At 35.6% G+C, this 22,475-nt stretch overlaps 1 protein-coding gene across 1 annotated transcript in view; it reads left to right on the forward strand.

Moving 5' to 3' along the window:
- FBN2 (fibrillin 2) overlaps positions 1–22,475 on the forward strand; it is a 228,716-nt gene that overhangs the window by 65,633 nt on the left and 140,608 nt on the right. The window contains exons 6-7 of the mRNA XM_082621174.1: positions 3,790–3,987; positions 11,551–11,676. Coding sequence (XP_082477300.1) covers positions 3,790–3,987; positions 11,551–11,676 — 324 coding nt within the window. The remainder of the gene's footprint in view (positions 1–3,789; positions 3,988–11,550; positions 11,677–22,475) is intronic.

The following is a 22,475-nucleotide window of genomic DNA, read 5'->3' on the forward strand; positions in this document are numbered from 1 at the left end:
TAGGCTATAATAATAAAGATAGAAACTAGAAAATATTAGCATGGATGTGGAGGAATTGGAACTCTCACTCATTACTGGTAGGAATATAGAACCATGAGGTCATTTTGGAAAACAGTTTGACAGTTTCTTTAAAAGTTAAACATGTGCTCACTATACGGCCCAGCAAAAGGCCACTGGTTGGTTATCAGATGTGGTATATCCATAGAGTGGAATAGTATTCAGCAGTAAAAAGGATTGAAGTACTGACCCATGCCATGGCATGGATGATCCTCAAGAACGTTATGCTAACCAAAAGAAGCCAGACAAAAAAGATCCCCATCCTATGATTCCATTTCTATGAAATTGTCCAGAAAAAGCAGATTTATAGTGACAGAAAGATTAGTGGTTGCTGGGGGCTGGGAATGAGCACAAGGAATCTTTTTGGGGTGATGCAAATGTCCTAAAGTTGGATTGTGGTGATGGTTGCACAATTCAATAAAATTTATGAAAAATCATTGAATTGTACATTTAAAACAGATGAATATATGATGTATAAGTTATACCTTAATGAATTTAAGTTTTTGATGAGTTTGCTAATTGTACCAATTGCTTCATGTGAAAAAAAGTGAAATTATATAAAGCCAATTACTATGCCGTATTGCAGTTAGATATTTGAAAATCAAAATAGCACTATTTGTGTTGCACAGGATAATTTTTAACAAAATTTTCTTGGTCATATAGTAATGAGGAAAATATCTGTTTCCAACCCACTGGTTCCAGCATACCACGTGTTAAGCAGTTCACTCCTTTTATCCTTTGTTTACACACTGCAAGTGTGTCCTGACCTATGAATGGTTAGCATGGTATACAATAATATTTTACCCGAAGTGAAAACATGATGAGTGTATGGCCAATCATAACATTTAATTAAGGTCTCTTAGTACTCTTTGACCATAATTACAATGCTAGTAATGTCTGGGACAGAATGTTTTTTAATCTGATCAGGAAATTTAAATCTCTTTTCAGTATCTAATATTTGTTCACATTTTACATGTGAGTAATTCTGGAATAAATAGGTTACATTGTAAGTTTCAATTTTAAGGTAAGCACTTGCCAACCAGAAAGCAAAGTGTAACCATGTAAGAAAATAGATTCTGAAGCACAGTCTTAATGAAGGGAAATATAGGTAGAAGAAATAAGGAATGGTAAACTCTGTTCCCAGGAAGGGGAGTCTGGGGTTGGCTTAATCAAGGCCTTTAACATGAAAGGTCATTTGCAGGGACAAACAGCTATCCTTGTCCAGATAGTCCTCTTCTCCAAGAAGATCAGACTAAGAGGACATAATTTTAAGAAGGTGCTGTAGTTAGAAGGAAGGCATTTCCTGACAAACTGGCTTACTTAAGAATGAGATTATGAGAGAGGCTATGCAGGCTTCTCTCTGGGAATCCTAAAAGGGTACAGAATGTGAATGTAGGTATATATACATGAATCTATAAAAAAAAAAAACAGAAAAAGAGACTTGGTGAAAAGTAGGCTTTTCCCTACTTGTTCAGAACGTGATACAGTTTATCGTAAGTCTAATATTTATTTAAAATGGCAAAATAACATGTTGCCTGAAGGACAATAGAGTAGGTTTAAAAAATTTATGACCTGACAATTTGTGGTATGGGAAGCATGCTTCTTTACAAGGTTGACATATCTACATGTATAATACAAAGATTGTCTTCTTCAAAAACGTGATTTGCAGCCAGCACATCTGCTGTTCTTGTGTAATGGATTAAAATGAGCTATTTTTGTTGAAGTTCAGCTGCAGAGTAACAGAATGTTAAACCAGCTTGCTAAAAAAGTTACCTATTTTAGATTTTTTCCCTTTATATTGAGCTTTTAAAACGTTCTTCTATCTGACAAAGCCTCATTCTTCACTAAAAAACAGAAATTTTATGTGGCTCTAAGGTGTATTTTTGTCATACTGTAGCATTTAGATGATATCTAAGTTGTTCTTATTTAGCATTTTGACTGTTAAATTATATCCAAGTTTGATATTTCCCAGTAACAGTTTTTCATAAAAATCTTACCAACATTATTGACTGTTCTTCCATTGAATGTAACATTGTTTTGTTCTTACAAAAATCTGAAATAAACTTGTTCTGGCTTTCCCCTTCAGATGGAATTATGTCATTCACATTAAGGCTTATCAGGAAATCCTGACTATCTTCTTACATTCCCAAGAGTTAATAAACTGCATGCGTACAAATCTCTGTAAACGGGGGAAAAACTTTTTCACATATTTCTGTTGTAATTTTATAACAAATGTTAATCATTTAATTGGTCAGTCTTCAGGAAACTGACTTTTCTCTGATTTTCTGTCTTTCAAAACACAAGCAACAACTTAAAAATCCATTAATAATTCAGTTCTGCTTAAAATAGTATACATATACTGATCATCTTAAAGAGTCATTTAAGTAAATTATAGCAGGAAGAGAGATATAATAGAAATGCCCAGCTTTCAAGTTGCTTGTAGTCTGGATCAGTCCTTCTTAAACTTTAAGGTGTGTATGGATCTCCTAAATATCTTGTTAAATGCATATTCTAAGTCATTGTGTCTGGTATGAGGCCTGAGTCTGCATTTCTAACCAGCTTCTGAGTGATGCATATGTTGCTGGTCCATGAACCACTTTGTGACCCAAGGGTCATAATAGCTGTCCTTAATATTCATAGAAGAGTCTGCGTGTAAATCATAAGTGACACACATTTGCTAACATTTTTATCATCATCATAACCAAGCTGGACAATTGTACAATCATCTTCTAGAGAATAGAGATCATATAACATTAACTTGGAAAGAATCCATGACCATGGGCCTTATTAGTACTGTCTTCCAAGCTGAGCTACACATAGAACTAAACAGACTGACAAGGAAACAAATCAATTGTTAGAACTAAATGATTATAGACAATCTGGACTGCCCAAATATAGATGTGATATGGAAGGGTATATCTTCATTGGTTCTGTTTTGATTTTCTGAACTCTTGACCACCTAGTCAAAGAAGAAATTTTTCTAGGTAAAGAGGAGTCATTAAAGCAGGTGCCATCAGGTCACAGGTGGTGCACACCAGTGAGTGGAGAGGGCTGGGTGGCTGTGGTGGTGGTGTCATAGAGGGGACGCACTTCACTCCACCACTGCCATGCAACATGTCAGGCCTAGCATGGCCAGAACTTCCAACTTTTTTTTTTTTTTTTTTTTTTTTTTTTTTTTTTGCTGTATGTGGGCCTCTCACTGCTGTGGCCTCTCCCGTTGCGGAGCACAGGCTCCGGATGCTCAGGCTCAGCGGCCATGGCTCACAGGCCCAGCTGCTCCACGGCACGTGGGATCCTCCTGGGCCGGGGCACGAACCCGTGTCCCCTGCATCAGCAGGTGGACTCTCAACCACTGCGCCACCAGGGAAGCCCGTGAACTTCCAACTTTTTAAGAAAAGCCAGAAATATAAATTTCATGTGAAATTTCCCCATTTAAAAATGTTGGCTACTCATTTAAATTCTTTTAAAACATTAGGCGGCCAAGAAAACACATCTGTGTCCCAGACACAGCCCTTGAGCCATCTATTTACAGTGTCTAGGGTAGAATACATTGAACTCTTGTAATGCACTTCTCAATATTGAAAAATTATGAATTTTCAAAATCAAACACATTGGCCTTTGGTCGCACGATGTTTTCATCAGAAGAGTCTCTGTTTTATGTATTTGGAGGTCCTGGTGTAAGATTGGTGTGTGATCATAAAACCTGTCTTTCTGTCTTCTTTCACATTCCAGATTACAGGACAGGCCCATGTTTCACTCAGGTCAACAACCAGATGTGCCAAGGGCAGCTGACAGGCATTGTCTGCACAAAGACTCTGTGCTGTGCCACCATTGGACGGGCCTGGGGCCACCCCTGTGAGATGTGTCCCGCCCAGCCTCAGCCCTGCCGGCGGGGCTTCATCCCCAACATCCGCACTGGAGCTTGCCAAGGTGAGTTAGCCTTCAGCCTGTGTGTACAGAGTCACCCATGTGTCTGGGCTCCTTTCAGTGTGCTGGGAGAATCTGTCACTGTCTATGGATAATAACGTTCCTGATAAAGCAAGTTTTTTCTATAAAAGATACACTGTACTATATAGTATATAGTATTTACCATACTACATAGAATTCCTAGATTAGATATAGATTACTGTATAATTTATGTAATTTAATGGATTACTATTAAAGATAAAACACTGTATAGATCTACTAGATTATTACTGACTAGATTTACCAGAGTAATAATTTTTGTTTATTCTCTAGCACTTATCACCTTCTAACGCACTTGCTTATGGTCTTTATTGCTTTTACTGTCCCCCAGATAGAATGTAAGCTCCATTTGGGCAGAAATCTGTTTTATTCATTAATGTGTCTGAGGCATTCTAACATGCAGTAGATACTCAGTAAATATCTCTTGAATTAATAAATGGAATTGATATTAAAATACTTCCCAAAACCACTGTTTCGTAGAAATAGTCCAGGTTGAGAAAAGCCCTCAACTTCAGCCAAAACATCGCAAATTATTGACTCTCTTCGTCTTCTATATTTGTACTTAGGCTTCTTTACCTTCGTATTTTGTCAGAGAGGCCTAGTTTTTCTGAACACAATTACGAAAAGTGTGTGATCTGATCTCAAACTTCCTGAATGTCCTTCAGGATTGAGTAATGTCTGAAGGCTTATTTGTTTGAATTTGTTTATGTAGTAGAGATAAGTTTTGGGCTCCATTTGCCCAAGAGTATAATGGATTAATACAGCTACAGGAGCAAAATGAAATTTGCCACATTGTTAAAAGGTCTGGAAAAGTTGAAAAAGTTCTGCTTTATTTCAGAATCATGGCATCGTCAGAAAGTTCTCAATTAAACACTAATCCTCAGTTCAGGCTATTTTAAGACTCCATCTTACTGTGATTTCACTTTTTCCTTTAAATTCCTAGACTGTTTCCCAAATACTCTGCCAAATTAATTTGGAAGATAATAGGGCGTAAAAAAATAAGATAATAAAACATGATACACACATGTCATACTTTTTTTATAATAGTGATCTTTTTTATAGGGTAACTGAAAATTTTTGTGGAGTTAAAAATAAATTTCAGCTGTGTAGATGATAGCCAGTTTAATATTGGTTTTAAAACATGGTTTATATTAGCCAAGGGAGGACATTTCTGAAGTTCTAAACATAAAATTATCCTGTAGCTGATGCAATTAGTGAATTACTTTATCTATGGCTTAGGAGGGGATGAAATAAGGTCTTGTAGTAAACCAAATAAATGTGAAAAATGAGGGCCAACAGAAAATTAAGATGATACTTAAAAAAAACTAAGCTGTGGGACTTGCCTGGTGGTGCAGTGGTTGAGAGTCAGCCTGCCGATGCAGGGGACACGGGTTCGTGCCCCGGTCCTGGAAGACCCTACATGCCACGGAGCGGCTGAGCCCGTGAGCCATGGCCGCTGAGCCTGCACGTCCGGAGCCTGTGCTCCGCGACGGGAGAGGCCACAACAGTGAGAGGCCCGCGAACAGCAAAAAAAAACCCAAAAAAACTAAGCTGTGAGGAAACTAGTAAATTTTTTTACGTTTCACTGTTGCTGTCAAGACTTTCTGTACTCAAATAAGCAGTGTCAGAAGAGTATACCTTCCTAGGATACTATGAGGTCAATCATAATGATTCTTGACTTCTTTCATATATAGAGCATTTCAGTTCTAGCCCTTATGCCTAAGTCTAATCTACATTTAGTCTTGTACATTCTTCATTTTATTAAACACTGAAGGACTAAAGTTGGCTCACATAAGCCTTAAAATTTAAGCTAGCATAAAAATGAGTGAATTAAAGGTAATAAAAGTGGCATTAAGCTCTTTTCCAAGAATATCTACAAACTTTAAATAAATATGTCATAAACTGTCACGTGCATATGTTGTATTATTTTTTTACAAATAGGTTCTTCTTTTAAAATCTTTACTATCTTACACATTCACTCTAATTAGAAGGGTAATTTATTTAAGAATAGTACTTGACTTTGGGTCTTTTAGATTTTCAAATAGAGTATATTTAAAATTTTAAAAAATATATTAGGGCTTCCCTGGTGGCGCAGTGGTTGAGAGTCCGCCTGCCAATGCAGGGAATACGGGTTCGTGCCCCGGTCCGGGAAGATCCCACATGCCGCAGAGCGGCTGGGCCCGTGAGCCATGGCCGCTGAGCCTGCGCGTCCAGAGCCTGTGCTCCGCAATGGGAGAGGCCACAACAGTGAGAGGCCCGCGTACCAAAAAAAAAAAAAAAAAAAAAAATATATATTAAAATTTGTATAATTATTAATTTATGTTGCTTGATTTTTAGAAATTAGGCTTTTAAACTACTCCAGATGTTTCAAAACTGGAAGTATGGCAGAAGAAATTTGCTTATTTAAATCCAGCTTTTGCTTTATTATAGACAATAGTAATAGACTGATGCTGGGCCTCTGCTCCATTCCAAGCAGTGTGAGAGGCATGGAAATTCTGACATATGTGACAGAGTCAGGACCTACCTAGGACATAAGACAGGGACTTAAATAAAGAAAGAGCAGTATAGACCCTGAGTCAGTCCCTGCAAAACAAGTATTCATACCTGTTCTTGTCAAATGGGATTAGTATTCAGAAATATTTAATCCTTCAATCAGACTGCACATGAATCATGTAGAGAAGTTGAATCTTATCTGAAACCAGGCAGGCATGGCTAGTTCCTCAGGTCTATCCTGAGAGGAAGATGCTCTCAGTAGAATGTTATTTGCAGGCCTTCTGTATAGCACAAAATGAAAAGGAGATTTGGTTCATCTGATTAGTATAAATTATTAAACACGAATTTATCTTGGCTGTCTGCATTGACCAAGTTATCCAGATCATTGCAAAGTTTAACTGTAGTTCACACTATGTGAACACAAGTCATCCCTAAACAATCCAAAAAATTTACCTAAAGCATAGTCAATTATAGAAACTCGTATTGAAAATAGCAGGATATTGCCCTTCTTCTAACTCAACAAAAACTAACAAGGAAAGGAATAATAGAGAACAAGCCCTTCTAAAATAAAACTCTGCACCCTCCAGGTCAGAGTAGTGATGGATACATGGCAGTTGTTGGGAGGTCATGGGGACAGGGAGAATCTTCTTTGTGTTTGCTATGAGCATTAGCATCCTGAAAGGCTGTTGAGTGGTTGTGGACGGGCTCTTGGAGAGGAGGAGTATATCCCCATAAGAGAGGTATTCTACTGCAGGCCCTCAGAGTAACTGAAGGCATATGGAAAGAGAGTCTTTGGTGGCAAGCCATTTCTAATATCCTCTAGCCAGCCTTCCAACCCAGAGACGCTCCTTTAGGTAAAGGAGGGGGAAGGAAAAGAGGATTTGGGAGCCACTAGTGAGCAGCTTGCAGAGTCTGTATCTGAAAGGGCAGAGGTGGGAGCTACACCACTACCTGAAAGTTTAAAATTAATACCCAGGAGGAAAAGAAAGTGGAGAGAGTTTGGTAAGAAGCTGCAGGAGTCCCTATAGAAGTTCTCAAATCAACCTGTTTCTTCTTGGCTTTCTCCACTTTTGCTTCAGCAGGAAATGCCCCATTTAAAGGTGAGTACTAAAGAGAAAAGGCTTACATATAAAAGCTTAAAAAAGAGAGAAGTAACATAAGGAAAAGGCAGAGGAACATGCTTCATGGAAGAATTACCTAAATAAACACAAAGTTCATATACTCTTTTATCTCAAGGAAGTGAAAAATAATATGGTTCTTCTCTTAACAGGTGCTCAAAGAAGCATTGTTAAGAGTTCAGAAAGGACAATCAGAGATAGTGCATTGGTAGCACTCAAGAAACTGAAGAAGGACTTGAAACTTTACCTAATGAAAGGCAAATGTTACACATACACATACAAACATACATAAAACTGAAAAAATTCAATGACAAAGGTTAACCTTGAGGAAATCACAAATCACAATGTCTGAGGACAATAAATAATGATTGTAAAGAAGCAGAAAGGTAGTGAAGTCAGCAGAAAGGTTGTAAAGAAAGCTGAAGAAAGGAACTGAAAAAAAGCATAAATATAATATTGAAAAAATTTCTAAAAGAGATAAAAGCTTCAGTTTGCAGATTGGAAGGCACAAAAGTTCAATAAGAAAGAGAAGATAAGGAAAAATTTGTGGACATGATAAGACAGAATAAGCAAATATCTTTGTTAAAGGGAATATCCTAACTGGTCTCAAACTTCTGTAGAACAACTCATAGACCAGAAAACAGTATGGCAGTGTCTACAGACTTCTGTCTTTGATTTACACATATGTAAATAAAAGTACTTTAGTTGCTCTGTAAAGAATCAACTCTGGGGGGCCAGAGTGGAAGCAAAAAAAAACAGTTAGAAGTTTCCTGCAGCAGTACAGGTGATATATCATGGAGGTTGAGACCAGAATAGAGGCAGAGGGCCAAGATTTGAGATATATCTGGGAAGTAAGCACTTGTTACTGATGGAATGAAGTGAGACAAGTGAGAGGATGCCGAGTTTATCTCTTAGGTTTCTGACTTTGACATCGGGATAAACAATGATGACATTTGTTGAGATAAGGAAGATAGAGACAGAACCATGCTCTGTTTTTTTTTTTAGTTCGGAGTCCTACAGGTAGTAAGTTACCAATATTTGCTTGTTAGGATGATCATTTATTCAACATTGGAATTTCGTGAATACATGAATAGGTATTCTGGCCAAATCAAACCACATTGAACGGTTGCCAAGACACCCTGTATGTCTTAGGCTCCAGTCAGAGACAGACCTATTCTTCAATTGTTGTACTTAAAGATTGGCATTTGTTTTTGTAGAAGTAGAAGTACTATGAATGAATATCTGTGGAGTGTAGAATAAGAACTTAAATTTTAAAAATGTATCTAATTTGGGGACAGGCCAAGTTAAAAAATCATGCACTATTAATACAGTAATAGGAATTGGTCCTTAGTTCCCACAGATATAAATTAAATGAACCATTTTTATATGCCTGTAGCACTGGCACATATTTTTTCACATTTTAATCTCAACTAAAAATAATATACCATCTAATGCTAATTTATATAATAAAATCAGTTTAATCTCTTAGGGCAAGTTTATTTGAAGAAGTTGGAGACTAAATGAGTTCATAAACTAGACTTACTATTGCTTTGTTACATTATTTATAACCTTAGTAGACATAGACTGAAGGGATTATATAAGGTTTAAGTTTCAAAAGATTCAATTTTATTCTGTAAAATCCTTACATGTGATTTGAAGTTATCCAGCATTTAAAGAAATAGTAAGTTTGTGCCTGAATTGAAGGGAGGAACAGAAACCCATCTGTATAACTTGGACAGTGGAAAACTAATCAGACGTTAGTAGTTCCTTATGCTAGCACTTGGAAGATGCAGAAACTCTTGCATAATTTGGAGGTCTGAGGCTGGCTTCTTTTGTTTTTATAGGGAGCACTCATGTGTGCTTCTAGGTTCATGTTGATTATTTCTATAAGATTTCTTTAAAATTTTCTTTTTTATTTTAGTGATTAACTTGATCTACCCAAAAGAAATTAATTCTGTATAGCTGCTCACTCTAGGGTATTTCAAAAATAAAAGTTTATTTTTTTCTCGGAAAGTACTTTTTAGGCAATTACAAAATAAACCCTGTAAAGTCAGATTGCTTTTTCCTTTGAAAAATTACTGAATCGACTAAATATGTAGTCAAAGCTTTTATGAATAGTATTAAGGGATTTATAGGTTTGGCCTCATTTTTTAGCTTATACTGAGATATTCTTTCTCTGATTTATCTGCCAGGAAAAGAGGTTTCTAGGGATGTTTTATACCACACTGTAATGAGGGTGGAAATGTAGTACATTTTTAAAATAATACAGTTTGAAATGTAAATTAAACTGTTCAGGATATAAACCCCCTGTCATGTATTTCATTCTAGTTGCTTTCTGTTTGGATCAGCTATCCTTTAATAAGACAATGATATCTACGTTAATTTCAGGATAAAAATACTTTGGACTATTGTAATTAGTTTTATAGACAGATAGTTAAAGTGAGGAAGAAATAATAAGGATGCTAAGCTCTTTTGTAAACTTAAATTCCCTAATTTACACACTAAGATACACCAAACTTGTGGGCTTACCAAAAAAAAATAGGATAAATAGATACTGACATAGAAATATATCCACAAAATATTTTAATGGAAAAAAAACGGTGCAGAACAACACATACAGTGTGATCTTATTCTTGTGAAATAAATGGACCACCACTCTGAATGTGTGTATGAATAAGTCTAAAAGAACAGACTACTAACTTATATCAATGGCTATCTCTTTAATTTTCTATTTTTCTGCATCTTTAATGTTTATTACAATGAGTATATGTTATTATGTAATTAAATATGTAATATTAATAAATCTGTTATGTTGGCCTGTCAGTTTGACTAGGTAATGTAAATTTGCATAAGCTTATATATTATATTTCCTTTTTATACAGTGTTCATCATAACAATATACTGAATTACCTTTTACACAAAGAGAAATTAAGGCAAATTTACATAGATATAAAATGAAAGATTCAGAAACTCTAAATAAAAGAATTTTTCCCAATCTCCTATAATATATTAGCTCTAGTTTTTTTGCACAGGCCCTTTATCAGGTTGAGGAGATTCCCATGTATTTCTGGTTTACCAAGATTTTTAAAACAATGAATGAGTGTTGAACTCTGTCATTGCTTTTTTCACATCTATGATATACTCATATGTTTTCTTTTCCTTAATCTGTTAATATGATGAATTGATTTATGCTTGAATGTTGATACAACCTAGTTCCTGGGATAAACTCCACTTAGTCATGATGTATTAACTTTTTTATATATTGCTAAAGTTGACTTGCTCATAATTTTTGTGTGCCTATTCCAAAAAGATATTCTTCTCTTGTTTTCCTTCTTATGATGTCTTTGTCTGGCTTTGGTTTCAGGGTGATGCCAGCTCAATAAAATGGGTTGGGCAGTGTCTTCTCTTTTCTGTATGAATTTGTGTACAACTGGTATTGTTTCTTTCTTAAATGTTTGAAAGAATTTAACAGCAAAGCCACCTAGACCTGAAGTTTTCTTTGGGGAAAGATTTTAAACTATGAATTAAATTACTTCAATAGATGTAGGTCTAGTCATATTATCTGTTTGTTCACCTGAGGTGGTGAGAAGTTGGAGGATGCTGAGTGCCCATTGCCGGGAGAGTAAACACACTAAGTGTTCTGCAGCAAATCAAAGCAAGGGATTGGTTGCCCACATAACAATATTGTAGAAACAAAATTCTAAAAGAAAAAATCAAGAAACGAAATGAGATCTTTAACATACACCATTTATATAAGTAAAAATACATGCATACAAAAGGATCCTGACTCCTCACACCTCATTCTCATGAGAACAAGCGAACATCTTCTGTGCATTCAAGAAATATGTATGTACAAATAGACATAGATATTCTGAAAATCAGTGATATCTATATTGAAAATACTTTCTTCTTACAGATGTTGATGAATGCCAGGCTATTCCTGGGATATGCCAGGGAGGAAACTGCATCAATACAGTGGGCTCTTTTGAATGCAAATGTCCTGCTGGTCACAAGCAGAGTGAAACTACTCAGAAATGTGAAGGTAAGGGTCTCTATTTTGAGGACATGTCTAATGGTTGACTCTGAATCCAAGAAAAACATGACTTCATTTTGAGTTTTGGAGGATTTAATCACAATTGTAATTATTTATTTTAATATGAAAGTGAAGGAATAACCTTAGAGTAGTTTTGTATTAGTTTGTGTAATTAATGGGGTTGATTTGGAAAAAGAGCCAATGATCATTTTACATTTGTTATCTCAGGTTCTATGTTGTAGTGAGAACGGGAGTAATCCAGCCATTTATATTTTTTCCTTAATGAAATAGTTTTCTATTTCACTTATGAAATTATATCAAACATTAAAATTGGGTAGAGACTAGTTCCTAGGAACAAAGAGAGTGTTTGATTATAGGTGAGAAGGCACAGCCACCGATTGATGAGAGTGGTTGTGACATTTCCATTAATCATCCAACAATGTACTACTTCTTAGTTGAATTGGAATGAGCCTTTTCTACAGCACGTTTCGTCAAAACAACATATAGAACCAGGACACAGTTTGGCGAAAGTCAGTGCAACTCTATTTGCACTTGTCTATGTTCTTTAGGAAAGGGGGCTATTGATGTAATGTAGGCACCACCTGGAGCCCTGAATCCAGTCGTCTCTTTCCTTATTTCCTGCCCAGGCAGCCAAATCCATTTAACCAAAGCCCAGAAAACATTATGTGATTTAATGCTTGGGATTGGTGGGGAATAGTAGGATTGGAGGAAGTGGTGATTAGAATTTGAAAGCTAAAGGTTTTATGAAGCCTTTACTTTGTGTCTAAGTCATGTTTATTTGAATAGGTCTTAAAAGTGAGTATTATCAATTTTCTTTGGGTTATAGTGTTTCTTTATGTAAAAGATCAAGTGGTATTTCCTTACATAAAATTATTTAGTGTAATTGGTGGCATAATATATCTGGAAAGACTATAAACTGTTGCTACACTCGGTTACAGGTTTTGAATTATAGTCAGTTTACATATAGTTTATGTAGTATCAATGCAAAAGTGTTGCCATAAGTTTAAAGTTACTGTTTGTTCTAAATAAAAATATGATGATAGCAATTACTTTTGACCAACTGTCATAGGTAAGATTTTAATTTTTTATGTGGATTACAATGAATGTAAAATATAGAAGTACTAAAAGATTTAGTTTCAAATGATGCCCTCCCTATTTCTATTATAGCACATTTTATATTTCTGTTCATATGGCAATGAAATTCTCCAAAGAAATCTTTTTTAGTTTGTAAGTTACTAGATCTGTTCAGAAATAAGAAAGGTAACTCTAGAGCTTTGAATATGTCATTAGGGGAGTGGTGGTAGCATTAACAAGAAACTGCAAAGTCAGCTTAATAACTTTGAAAAATTGTGTTATTGATTTTTTTTGTATGTGTATTTGTTTATTGACCATCTCACTTCAACACTTGAGTAAGATCATTGCGGACAAAAACTCTGTCTTGGTTCATGCTGTACCAGAGAGCCTGGAACAGTGCCTGATATATCGTAAGCTATATTGATTAATCGGGAACAGGCTAGATAATAAGTTAAGTTCTTTTACTTGGGTTGAATGTCCAAAAGAAAAGAAAATACGGGGCCAGAGTTGAAATTGTATTTGGAAAGAGGCCAGTGATCTTCATGATGGGAATTTTTCCTTCATCTGACTTTTTTTTTCACTTTCTTAATAATCTTATTTTACTTTGGTTGCAATTCAAAGACCAAGAGCGCAAACATTAAGTGCAGTTTAGCATTTTTAGATTTTTGTGTCATTGTCCCTATTTGGTCACCTGCAGGAAATGCTTTTGAGGTCAGGAACCTTCACTCTCTATTTAAAAGAAAGAGCTGTCTTCTGCTTCTTCATTGGGATATCTTCTTAACTAAAATCTTATCCTAAAAGGCTTGTTCTACTGGAAGTTTCAACATATATAGTTTATACTAAAATGTAAAATAAAAATGGTAAGGGAGCATTCATCTCCTAATTTAATGTTTGAAACCTGTGACTCTGTATCTATCAGTGAGGCCTGTTTTGTTTCACATCATTAGTCAGGTGGATTCTTTTTTCTTGTGTTCAGTTATAGGCTACTGTCCGAGCAGTGAATCTGAGTCCAAAGCAGAAAGGAATATATGTTTCTCTCTCTCTGTTTGTCTGTAAAAGAATCAGTTATTTTCCCCCATCACTAAGTTAGTATCCCAGATTCAATAAAACCTCTCATGTCTACAAAAGTCATGTCTTATTTCTCCTGGGCCAGATTGGCTACAAAATCTTTTCTTAATTCTGTCATACAGTGGGCAAAATTATTCTTTGGTGGAATAAACTATTTATTCACATCCAGAAAGAAAGTTGTTTCAGTTATTTACTCTTTTCAAAGATTCATTCATCTAAATGTCTGTTTAAGTTAAATGAAGAAGAAAAGCAGAACATATCAATATAATATGAAATGGTATATCAGAAGACTGTCCACATTTTTCTTTTTTATAATAAAATATGTTATTTTGAATTTCAGTCCACTTGGATAAAGCACAAGTAGGTACCAGATGTCCTTGCATGATCCCTCCTTCCAGACTATACCTTCTCTGACATTCCTTGAGCTACTTATTCTTTCCTGGCTTAAATGGAAGGCAGGAAAATAGCATCATTGTATTGGAAAGTTTCCCTTCAGTGGCCCTTTACATGTCAAATAGTTGTTTGTGATTTATTCTGAAGAGTCTTCAGCTTTGCTCCATTACCACAGTATTTAGTTGTTTGGGATTTGTGACAACAAATGTATTTACTTATGCTCATGAAACTCATGAAAGTTGTTGGCACAGTATCCTTAGCTGCTGTTCCAACTCTGATAAACCGTGGAAAATAAACGTCTGTGCTAAACTGAAAGGTACTTACTTTTACTCATATTACCAAAAGTGTATTAACTTTAAAATAAATAATAAATAAATTCATTGACTATTTCTCTCAAAGAAAACTACGTATTAAAAATTGAGATTCAAATAAGGGGACTGTAAACATTGGAAAACGTTTTAGGTCATTAATTTAAAAAACACAGAACGATCTTTTAAATCTTCTTAAGAAATTTGCAACACTGTAGTTAAAACATAAATCCCCTCTCCCTTAAATAAGAAAGCCCATGCTGCTAAACTCAAATCTACTTTCTGCTCTCATAACAAATAAGGTATTCCTCTATCACAACACTTTTTATTGTGCATTATTAGTAATTTTTTGTCTGAGTCTGCCTGCAGGTAAATTGCACCAAAATAACATATTAATAAAAGCTAATATTTATGGAGCACTTAATTTATTCTCGACTATACTTAAACCACTTTACATGGGTTTTCTTATTAAATCATAATACAGTGCTGTGAGGTTGGTTACTATTATTAACCCACTTTACAGAAGAAGAGACTGAGGCACAGAGAGTCTGAGTGACTTTTGCAAGGTTTAATGGCTAAGAAACCATGGAGCCAGGGTTCCAACCTGCTAGATTCATTCCAGAGCTTTCACTCTCAGCAAGCTCTGTTGAGCAAGCAAAGGTGGGTGACCGGGCAGCACACACTCCAACCCATAGACTGTATTTACAGGGGGAAACTCATGAAGACAGCAGCAGCAACAGGGGTACCTGTTTGCTCATTGCATTCTGTGGTCATGCCCTGCAATCCAGCAAGGCCAGAGTTAGACCCATTTAAGTGATCCTGGTACTGGCTGTGGAGATTTTGCTATATTTTCTATTTATTAAAATGAAAGTTTATTATGTACCACTGTGCTAAAATAACCCATTCTTTATGACTTTAGAATTGAAATTGCAGGGGAAGGAGAACAACAGTAGGGAAAAGTGGAATCGAACTAATTCTGTCTTTATTCACAGAAGGGAGTCAATAGCAGAGGTCTAGAGAAATTAATTGTAAAAGAGGAAGAGGTCAGGGTGTTAATACAATGAAGCTGATTATAATTTGCTTTTGGCAAAAATATAAGTATTATTTTAAAGGGTGTATGTGGTAGTTGTATTGTGAAGAAAGATGTTCTTAAATCATCTTTAAACAAAAAGCTGCAAAAATCCTGGTCATCAACTGCAAATGAGCTTCCTGGCCCAGTGAAATCACAGCTGATGCAGGAGTCAAAACACAGGCTGCTCGTTTGTAAATAAGTAGGTTAGGACTTTTAAAGTAGGAAACAGGTCAATCTAGCTCTACTTTATGGTGATTGCATTTGTCTATTTCAGGATTTCTTTTCTCTCTACACACACATACACACACATCTACCTACATATCTATGCTCCCTCTTTCTCTCAGTTGCACAGAACTTTATTCATCACAGTATTTGTTTCATGCCATAATCTCACTATTATTCCACCCAAACCCTGCTTTCTTTTTTTCTTTGCTTCCCTATCTTAAAGTGTGGAGCAATTTCAGAGGCTTCCACTTGGCCTTCCTCACTATAATAGCTCTTGCCCTACAGGCCAAGCGCTGTCTGTGCCAGTTGTGCCAATTAATAGGTGTGTTCTGACTAATTAGACATTTGAGGTCTTGGGAAGTGAATACTGGCTGGGTCCATTCACCCAGTGGACCCACTGTGACCTGAACCTGGTCCAGAGCTTCATTCATTGCCTGGCTCTTCTGTATCCTCATACTAATGTGGGACCATGATGCCACCTCCAGGTGTCAGTGTCATTTCAGACCCTGTGTCCAAGGGTCCTCCCAATGTTCGGGTGTCATAGCCTGCTTTTTTTAGTTGCTTTAGATAATGTAATAAGCACCCATGAAACTACCAAAAATAAAAGCCAGGGCCAGGATAATAACCCGTATCGATCATGGTGCTCCCTCAACCACACTTTGTATCCGGGTTCTACATTTTTCTGGCTTTTTTTAGATGGTTGTATTACACCTATAGATATTTTACTTATTATTGTTAGTTATTATTTCAGTTTTTAAAATTTTTAAAAATTTTGATCTGTGTGGAGCTTTTATTATAATGAAATGATTCATCTATATAGTTGCATGTTGTTCTAATTCATTCTTTAGAATAGGATATAATATTCTATTATGTGGCTTTATCTTAGTGTGTTTATCCACTTTCTCACTGATGGGCATCGTTTTCTGGTTCTTCCTGTTGTGAGTAGTGGTCACCATACTTGCAGACACACATATGCTGATTTTCCGGAGGGATATCTACCTCTCTTTTTGATCCCTTCATTTCTCAAAGGGTGACTCATTCACATTTCCACTAGGATTGATGTCTGTGTAGGCAGCTTAGGTCACAAGGCTTAGCATGCTGAGCCTTGTTTCCACCTACTGTTGTTTGATGCCTGATTGGGGAACAAAGAGCCTGACACTCTGCAGTTAGGGTGCCTCCCCCCTCATCCCAGGCCTGTGTGCTGCCTTTCAGAGAAGCATCTGCTGAGCGATCAGTGAGCCCACTCTGGCTCACAGGACTAGACTCCCATCTTCTAAATTACTCCTTAGGTCTTTTCCTCAAGGCTTTGAGCTCATAATACAGATTAAGAAATCATACAGGAGAAGCAAAGATACTGCAAACATTTCCATATCTTGTTTGTTTTTGTTTTGCACATGTTACAGTTTATTTATATTTTCCCACAGCATTAAGCATTACCTACTCTTTTTTTTAAATTGAGATATATACTTCACTTAGAATATTAAATTAGTTTCAGGTATACAGCATAGTGATTCGATATTTTTATAGGTTATACTCCACTTAAAGTTATTGCAAAATAATGGCTATATTTCTCTGTGCTCTACAATATATCCTGTTGCTTATCTATTTTATACATAGTAGTTTGTGTACCATACACCTATCTTGCTCCTCCCACCTTCCCTCTCTCCACTGATATTCACTGGTTTGTTTTCTATATCTCTGAGTCTGCTTCTGTTTTGCATATACATTCATTTGTTTTATTTTTTAGATTCCACATATAAGTGATAACATACAATATTTGTCTTTCTCTGACTAATTTCAGAAAGGATAGTTCTTTCTAGTTCCATCCATGTTGTTGCGAATGGTAAATTTTCATTTTTTATGGCTGAGTAATATTCCATTATATCTTCTTTATCCATCATATGTTGATGGACACTTGGGTTGTTTCCATATCTTGGCTATTGAAGCATCACCTCATCTTAAGCATAGCATTTTCCTGGCAACAGCCTTCAATATTCAGTCTCATTTTTAAGGCATATTAATAGAAGGGATGGAGCCTATAACAACCCAAACTCCTCCTTGAGAACAGGATTAAATTCTGGGCAAGGCCAGCACACGGACAAAGATTGCTAAAGCTCATCGTCCTAAGTTAACCTGATCTTAGTCCCCAGCCTCCTTCATCCCAGTTCCCCATACCCTCTCCCCTGGAAACAAAAGTATTAATTTTATAACACAGGGACAATAATGGAAACTTTATTTAAATGGAACTACTAGCTTTGAGAATTAAAGCCTGGCTCAACTTGCCATTGCTTCCTATGTGTGCTAAGGACATCCAACAGGGTCACTGTGTTTCTATCTCTCTCTCTCTCTCTTTCTCCCTGACCCCCCATAGAAGGTAGACAGTGACATGTAATCAAATGAATAGATAATAAAAGTTCTTTGCACTAGGAATCTGCTTTTCATGATGCATTTATCTTGGGAGGCAGAGCCTTGAGTGGCTTAGAAATTTTTTGCATATATATTAAGAGTTAAAATCTAAAATGGAAATCTGACGCATTTATGCTTTCATAACCATTTGGGAAGGGCATATGGACCAGGTTAGCAGTGGGGTTTTCAATTTTGACTTTAGAAGCCCCCCATGTGTCTCATGAATGGAAATGTCACATCCAAGAAAGTGAGGCCAGCAGGCAAGAATGATAGGAAGTCCAGAGGAGCAGCCAAACAGCAGCCTGGGGCTGACATTTGAGGCAAAATCAGCACATATCACTTTCTAGGGTATTTATCAGAAGTTGCCAGTCTAAACTCTTTCAGCTTCTTCCCACAAATGACTTCCGCTATTAAAATGCATGCATTAAGTTACTTGGGCACTACTTTGGCAATCTTAGGCAACTCACAGCAATATTTCATACTGAGTTACTGAAGTGACATCTCTCCCTTAATTTAAACCTAAATAAAATGGTTTTCATGGAAAGTTGCACACATAGTTTTCCATGAAAGCCTGAAGGAGAAAGAGTTCTTTATTTACAGCATTATGGGTAGCATCATCATTACAGACATGAAGTCTGTGAAAAATACATATTCCAAAAGAAAATTATTTAACAAAAAGATATTCTTTAGCTTGTGATCTAGGTTTTGAATCAAAATTAGAAATATTCAGGTCACATTTTAACTTTTTTTATGTGATTTTTTAAAACATCTTTATTGGAGTATAAATGCTTTACAATTTAACTTTCTTTTACAAGAAATTTATTTTTTAAAGTTTTCATTCCAAGAACAAGAGGAAAATTGTAGAGAGAAATGACAATTTAAGTTTCAAGTACAATTCAGGAAATAAATGTGGAGAGAAAAGAGAGCATAGGAGCAAATAGTACAAGATTTGGGGCCCAAATGTCAGGGTCTGTGCTCCAGCAGCATGTGGGGACTGTGTGATCTCAAGCAAATTAATGCCTTTATCTTTACAGTAGAGATAATAATGGTCTTTTCTACATAAGGTTTTTATGAGTATTATATAAAATAAAGCATTTGGCCTTTTTTAGGTCTTTGTTAAAGAAGGCAGGGATATATAGCACAGACAATTTAATTATAAAAGATTCGATAAACCATGTGATTTGAGATCTTAAAAAAATAATTGTAAAAGAGTTCTAATATAATGTTTCAGTTATTACTTGTAGTACAGTTTCCTATAAATAAACTATTTTAATCTTAAACAAAACAAAACAAAATTGACCTACTAGAGCATATATTTGCCCACTCTGACCAAAGTATTAGCAAACAATGAAATGGACTCAAATCCATCATCATGATGAAGGAACATGGAACTGGGGATTTAAGATTATCCATTAATTCCTGACATCTCACCCAGTTTTTACTCCTCTAGCCCCAGTTTCACCCAAATTACAGAAATGGATATTTGAGACCCAGGGGACTTTTATTTATTTAGCATAACACAATGGTCAGGAAATTGTATTTTAGAGGATTCAGGGAAATTTTCCCAAATGGTGGAACCAGTGTTTCCCCAGTGCCATTGTATATTTAAATCCCTTTTTTAAAAAAATATGAAAAACATGGTAAAGTAATTTACATGATTCTTGCAGTCCACTTTCTGCTGAAGATCACTGAAAAAATTGAGAGCCTGCAAAAAACCGTTCTCAGAGCCACAAAAGTAGGTGTGTGTTAGTGATAGAAAAATCTATTCTACCCTGAAATGAAAGGATCAGGTGAACAGTTTGAACTTTGACATTAGAAAAAAAAAGATATAAACTCAAATGTACTCGCTCATTTATTCATTTTACTAAATCATTGCTGTTTTACAGTAGAAATGTAAAGGCAATAATGCAGGCCAAAATAAACAAAATAAAATACTGGGTTTACAATATTCTCGATATGTATCTTTAGCTTCTACTGAAAGAGAGAAAGAGAGAGAGAGAGAGAAAGAAAAGCTATCTCACAAATTACCATGGCTCAGTGCCTGAAGGAAATTAGTCTACTCTAAAGAAATGTCCTGTGTAGTCAGGTAAAAATGTAACAAAATTTGAAATATAATACCTTGATCCATGAGTGCATTTTTTACAAGTGTTGTCAGTTACTGACCTTGTGTATACTACATTCACCACCCAGGCATGGAAAAATGTATGAAGGACTGGTGAAAATTTTTACGAGCTGCTAATTAATTTTAGAGCTTCCATTTTAGTCAAGATATAAATAAACAAAGCTGTGGTAATGCTTAAGCTGTGTTTCTTTCATAGTCCCACATTAGGAATCTCTCTTTTTCTTAAATGTAATCCTTTCATATTTCAGTGTAAAGGGTTTCTCATCTATACTCTGCCTTTGCTAGATTTTAGTAAATTAATTATATTTAAGGATAATATGAATGATTTTGAAAATTTTAACTATAGTCTCCTGCTGTATTGGTCAAAAGGTCAAGTAAATTGTTTCTCCAAGTACCTGTTGTTTTACTTACTTCCAGAACACAACTATTTTAAGCAGCTCTTATTTCAAGGACACAAAATTTAAAATAAACAAACAAATGAATAAATTTAGTTATAGTATGTGCAAGTTTCTTTCAGTGTCATCATATGGATATTAGATGAGTTACTGTGTTTTCTGTTTAAGCTTTGGTTTTCCTGATGGACGGTGGTTTCATATTTCACATGTTAACGTGTCTTTTTCAGTTTAACTATGAAAGCTGTCTGAGGTATATTTTTGTTCCAGTCCAGCAGCAGTGCACACAGGACAAATGCAGGGCAAAGTTGCGGGTTTGTACAATCTAGCGTGGCTGAATTCTGGTGATTGGCAGAAGACAATTTGGGCAATGTTTACTAACAGCTGTACACCATCATACTAAATTTAGTATGGCTTGATTTAACCAGCTGTAGCTGATGCTAATCTGAAGCATAAACATATTTTTCAGCTTTAGGTTTCAACTTCCAAATTCTTGGAAATGCTACCAGGAGTATGTGACTATAAATCAAAATTTCCCTTCTCCAATTTGTGATAGAATATCATAATAGTTCATATCCCATAGAAGTAAACAGCTTTTCATTTTGTTCTTATATGTATTAGGGATTATGGTGAAGACTTTCTTCTCCAGCAAAATCAGTACTATTTGCTAGTTAATAAAAAATGAAAAGAGAAGATAATAAAAGTGATACATCCTTTAACATTTCAGTTTAATTTAAAACTTTGTGTTGACCTTCGTTTTCCAATCTTCTGTTACAGGGAGTGGGCCTTCTTTTTGAGAGTGGTTTCCCAAATGACCTCAGGAACTTTCATTGTCTCATAAACCTCACCCAAATGCTTATGAGTTCCAGTTTCATTTCTTTAAGTTAAAGCAAACTCAAGGCACTCTTGAGTGCAGAATCTTTCTAGATCACGGGTCGACAAACTTTTTCTGTAAAGGGCCAGATAATAAATATTTTTGGAGATGGAAGTCACTTTTTGTTGCAGATATGCAACTCTACCACCCTAATGCAAAAGCAGCCATAGACATTAAATACATAAATGAATGAGTGTGGCTGTGTTTTAATAAAACTTTCATTACAAGGACAGGCAATAGGCTGCAGTTTGCCAACCCCTGTTCTTGATTATCATGGTTATCACTATTCTTGCCCTATTTCAAATTGTCTTCCCTTTACCTAATTTTATAGCTATTTTCTTAGTGACTGGTTAGATGATTTTAGGTGGGTCATGGACAAACAAGTTTTATTTTAATAGTTATAATCTATTACAATGTCTTAAGGAAAAAATCATAACTAATGCATCAAAACTATGTGTTTATGAATGTTATTCCTGAAAGTATTATTCATTATAACAAAGTTCAAATTAAAATTTTTTGTAGAGACTTTATTTTTTAGAGTGGTTTTAGGCTCATAGCAAAATTGAGAAGAAGGTATAGAGATTTCTCCTATAGTCTTTGACTCAGCACTGGAGAGCCTCCCCCGTTATCAACATCCCCCACCAGAGTGGTACCTTTGTTACATTGATGAACGTATATGGATGCATGATAATCACCGAAAGCCTGTAGTTTACCTTAGGGTTCACTCTTGGTATTGCACATTGGATTTGGACAAATGAAAACTGACATGTATCCATCATTACAGTATCATAAAGACTATTTTCAGTGCCCTAAAAATCCTCTCATTTAAATTTTTTAAATGAGTATGCGTATA

Source organism: Mesoplodon mirus, assembly GCF_964341445.2.
Source record: "Mesoplodon mirus genome assembly, chromosome: 5".
Taxonomy (NCBI): domain Eukaryota; kingdom Metazoa; phylum Chordata; class Mammalia; order Artiodactyla; family Ziphiidae; genus Mesoplodon; species Mesoplodon mirus.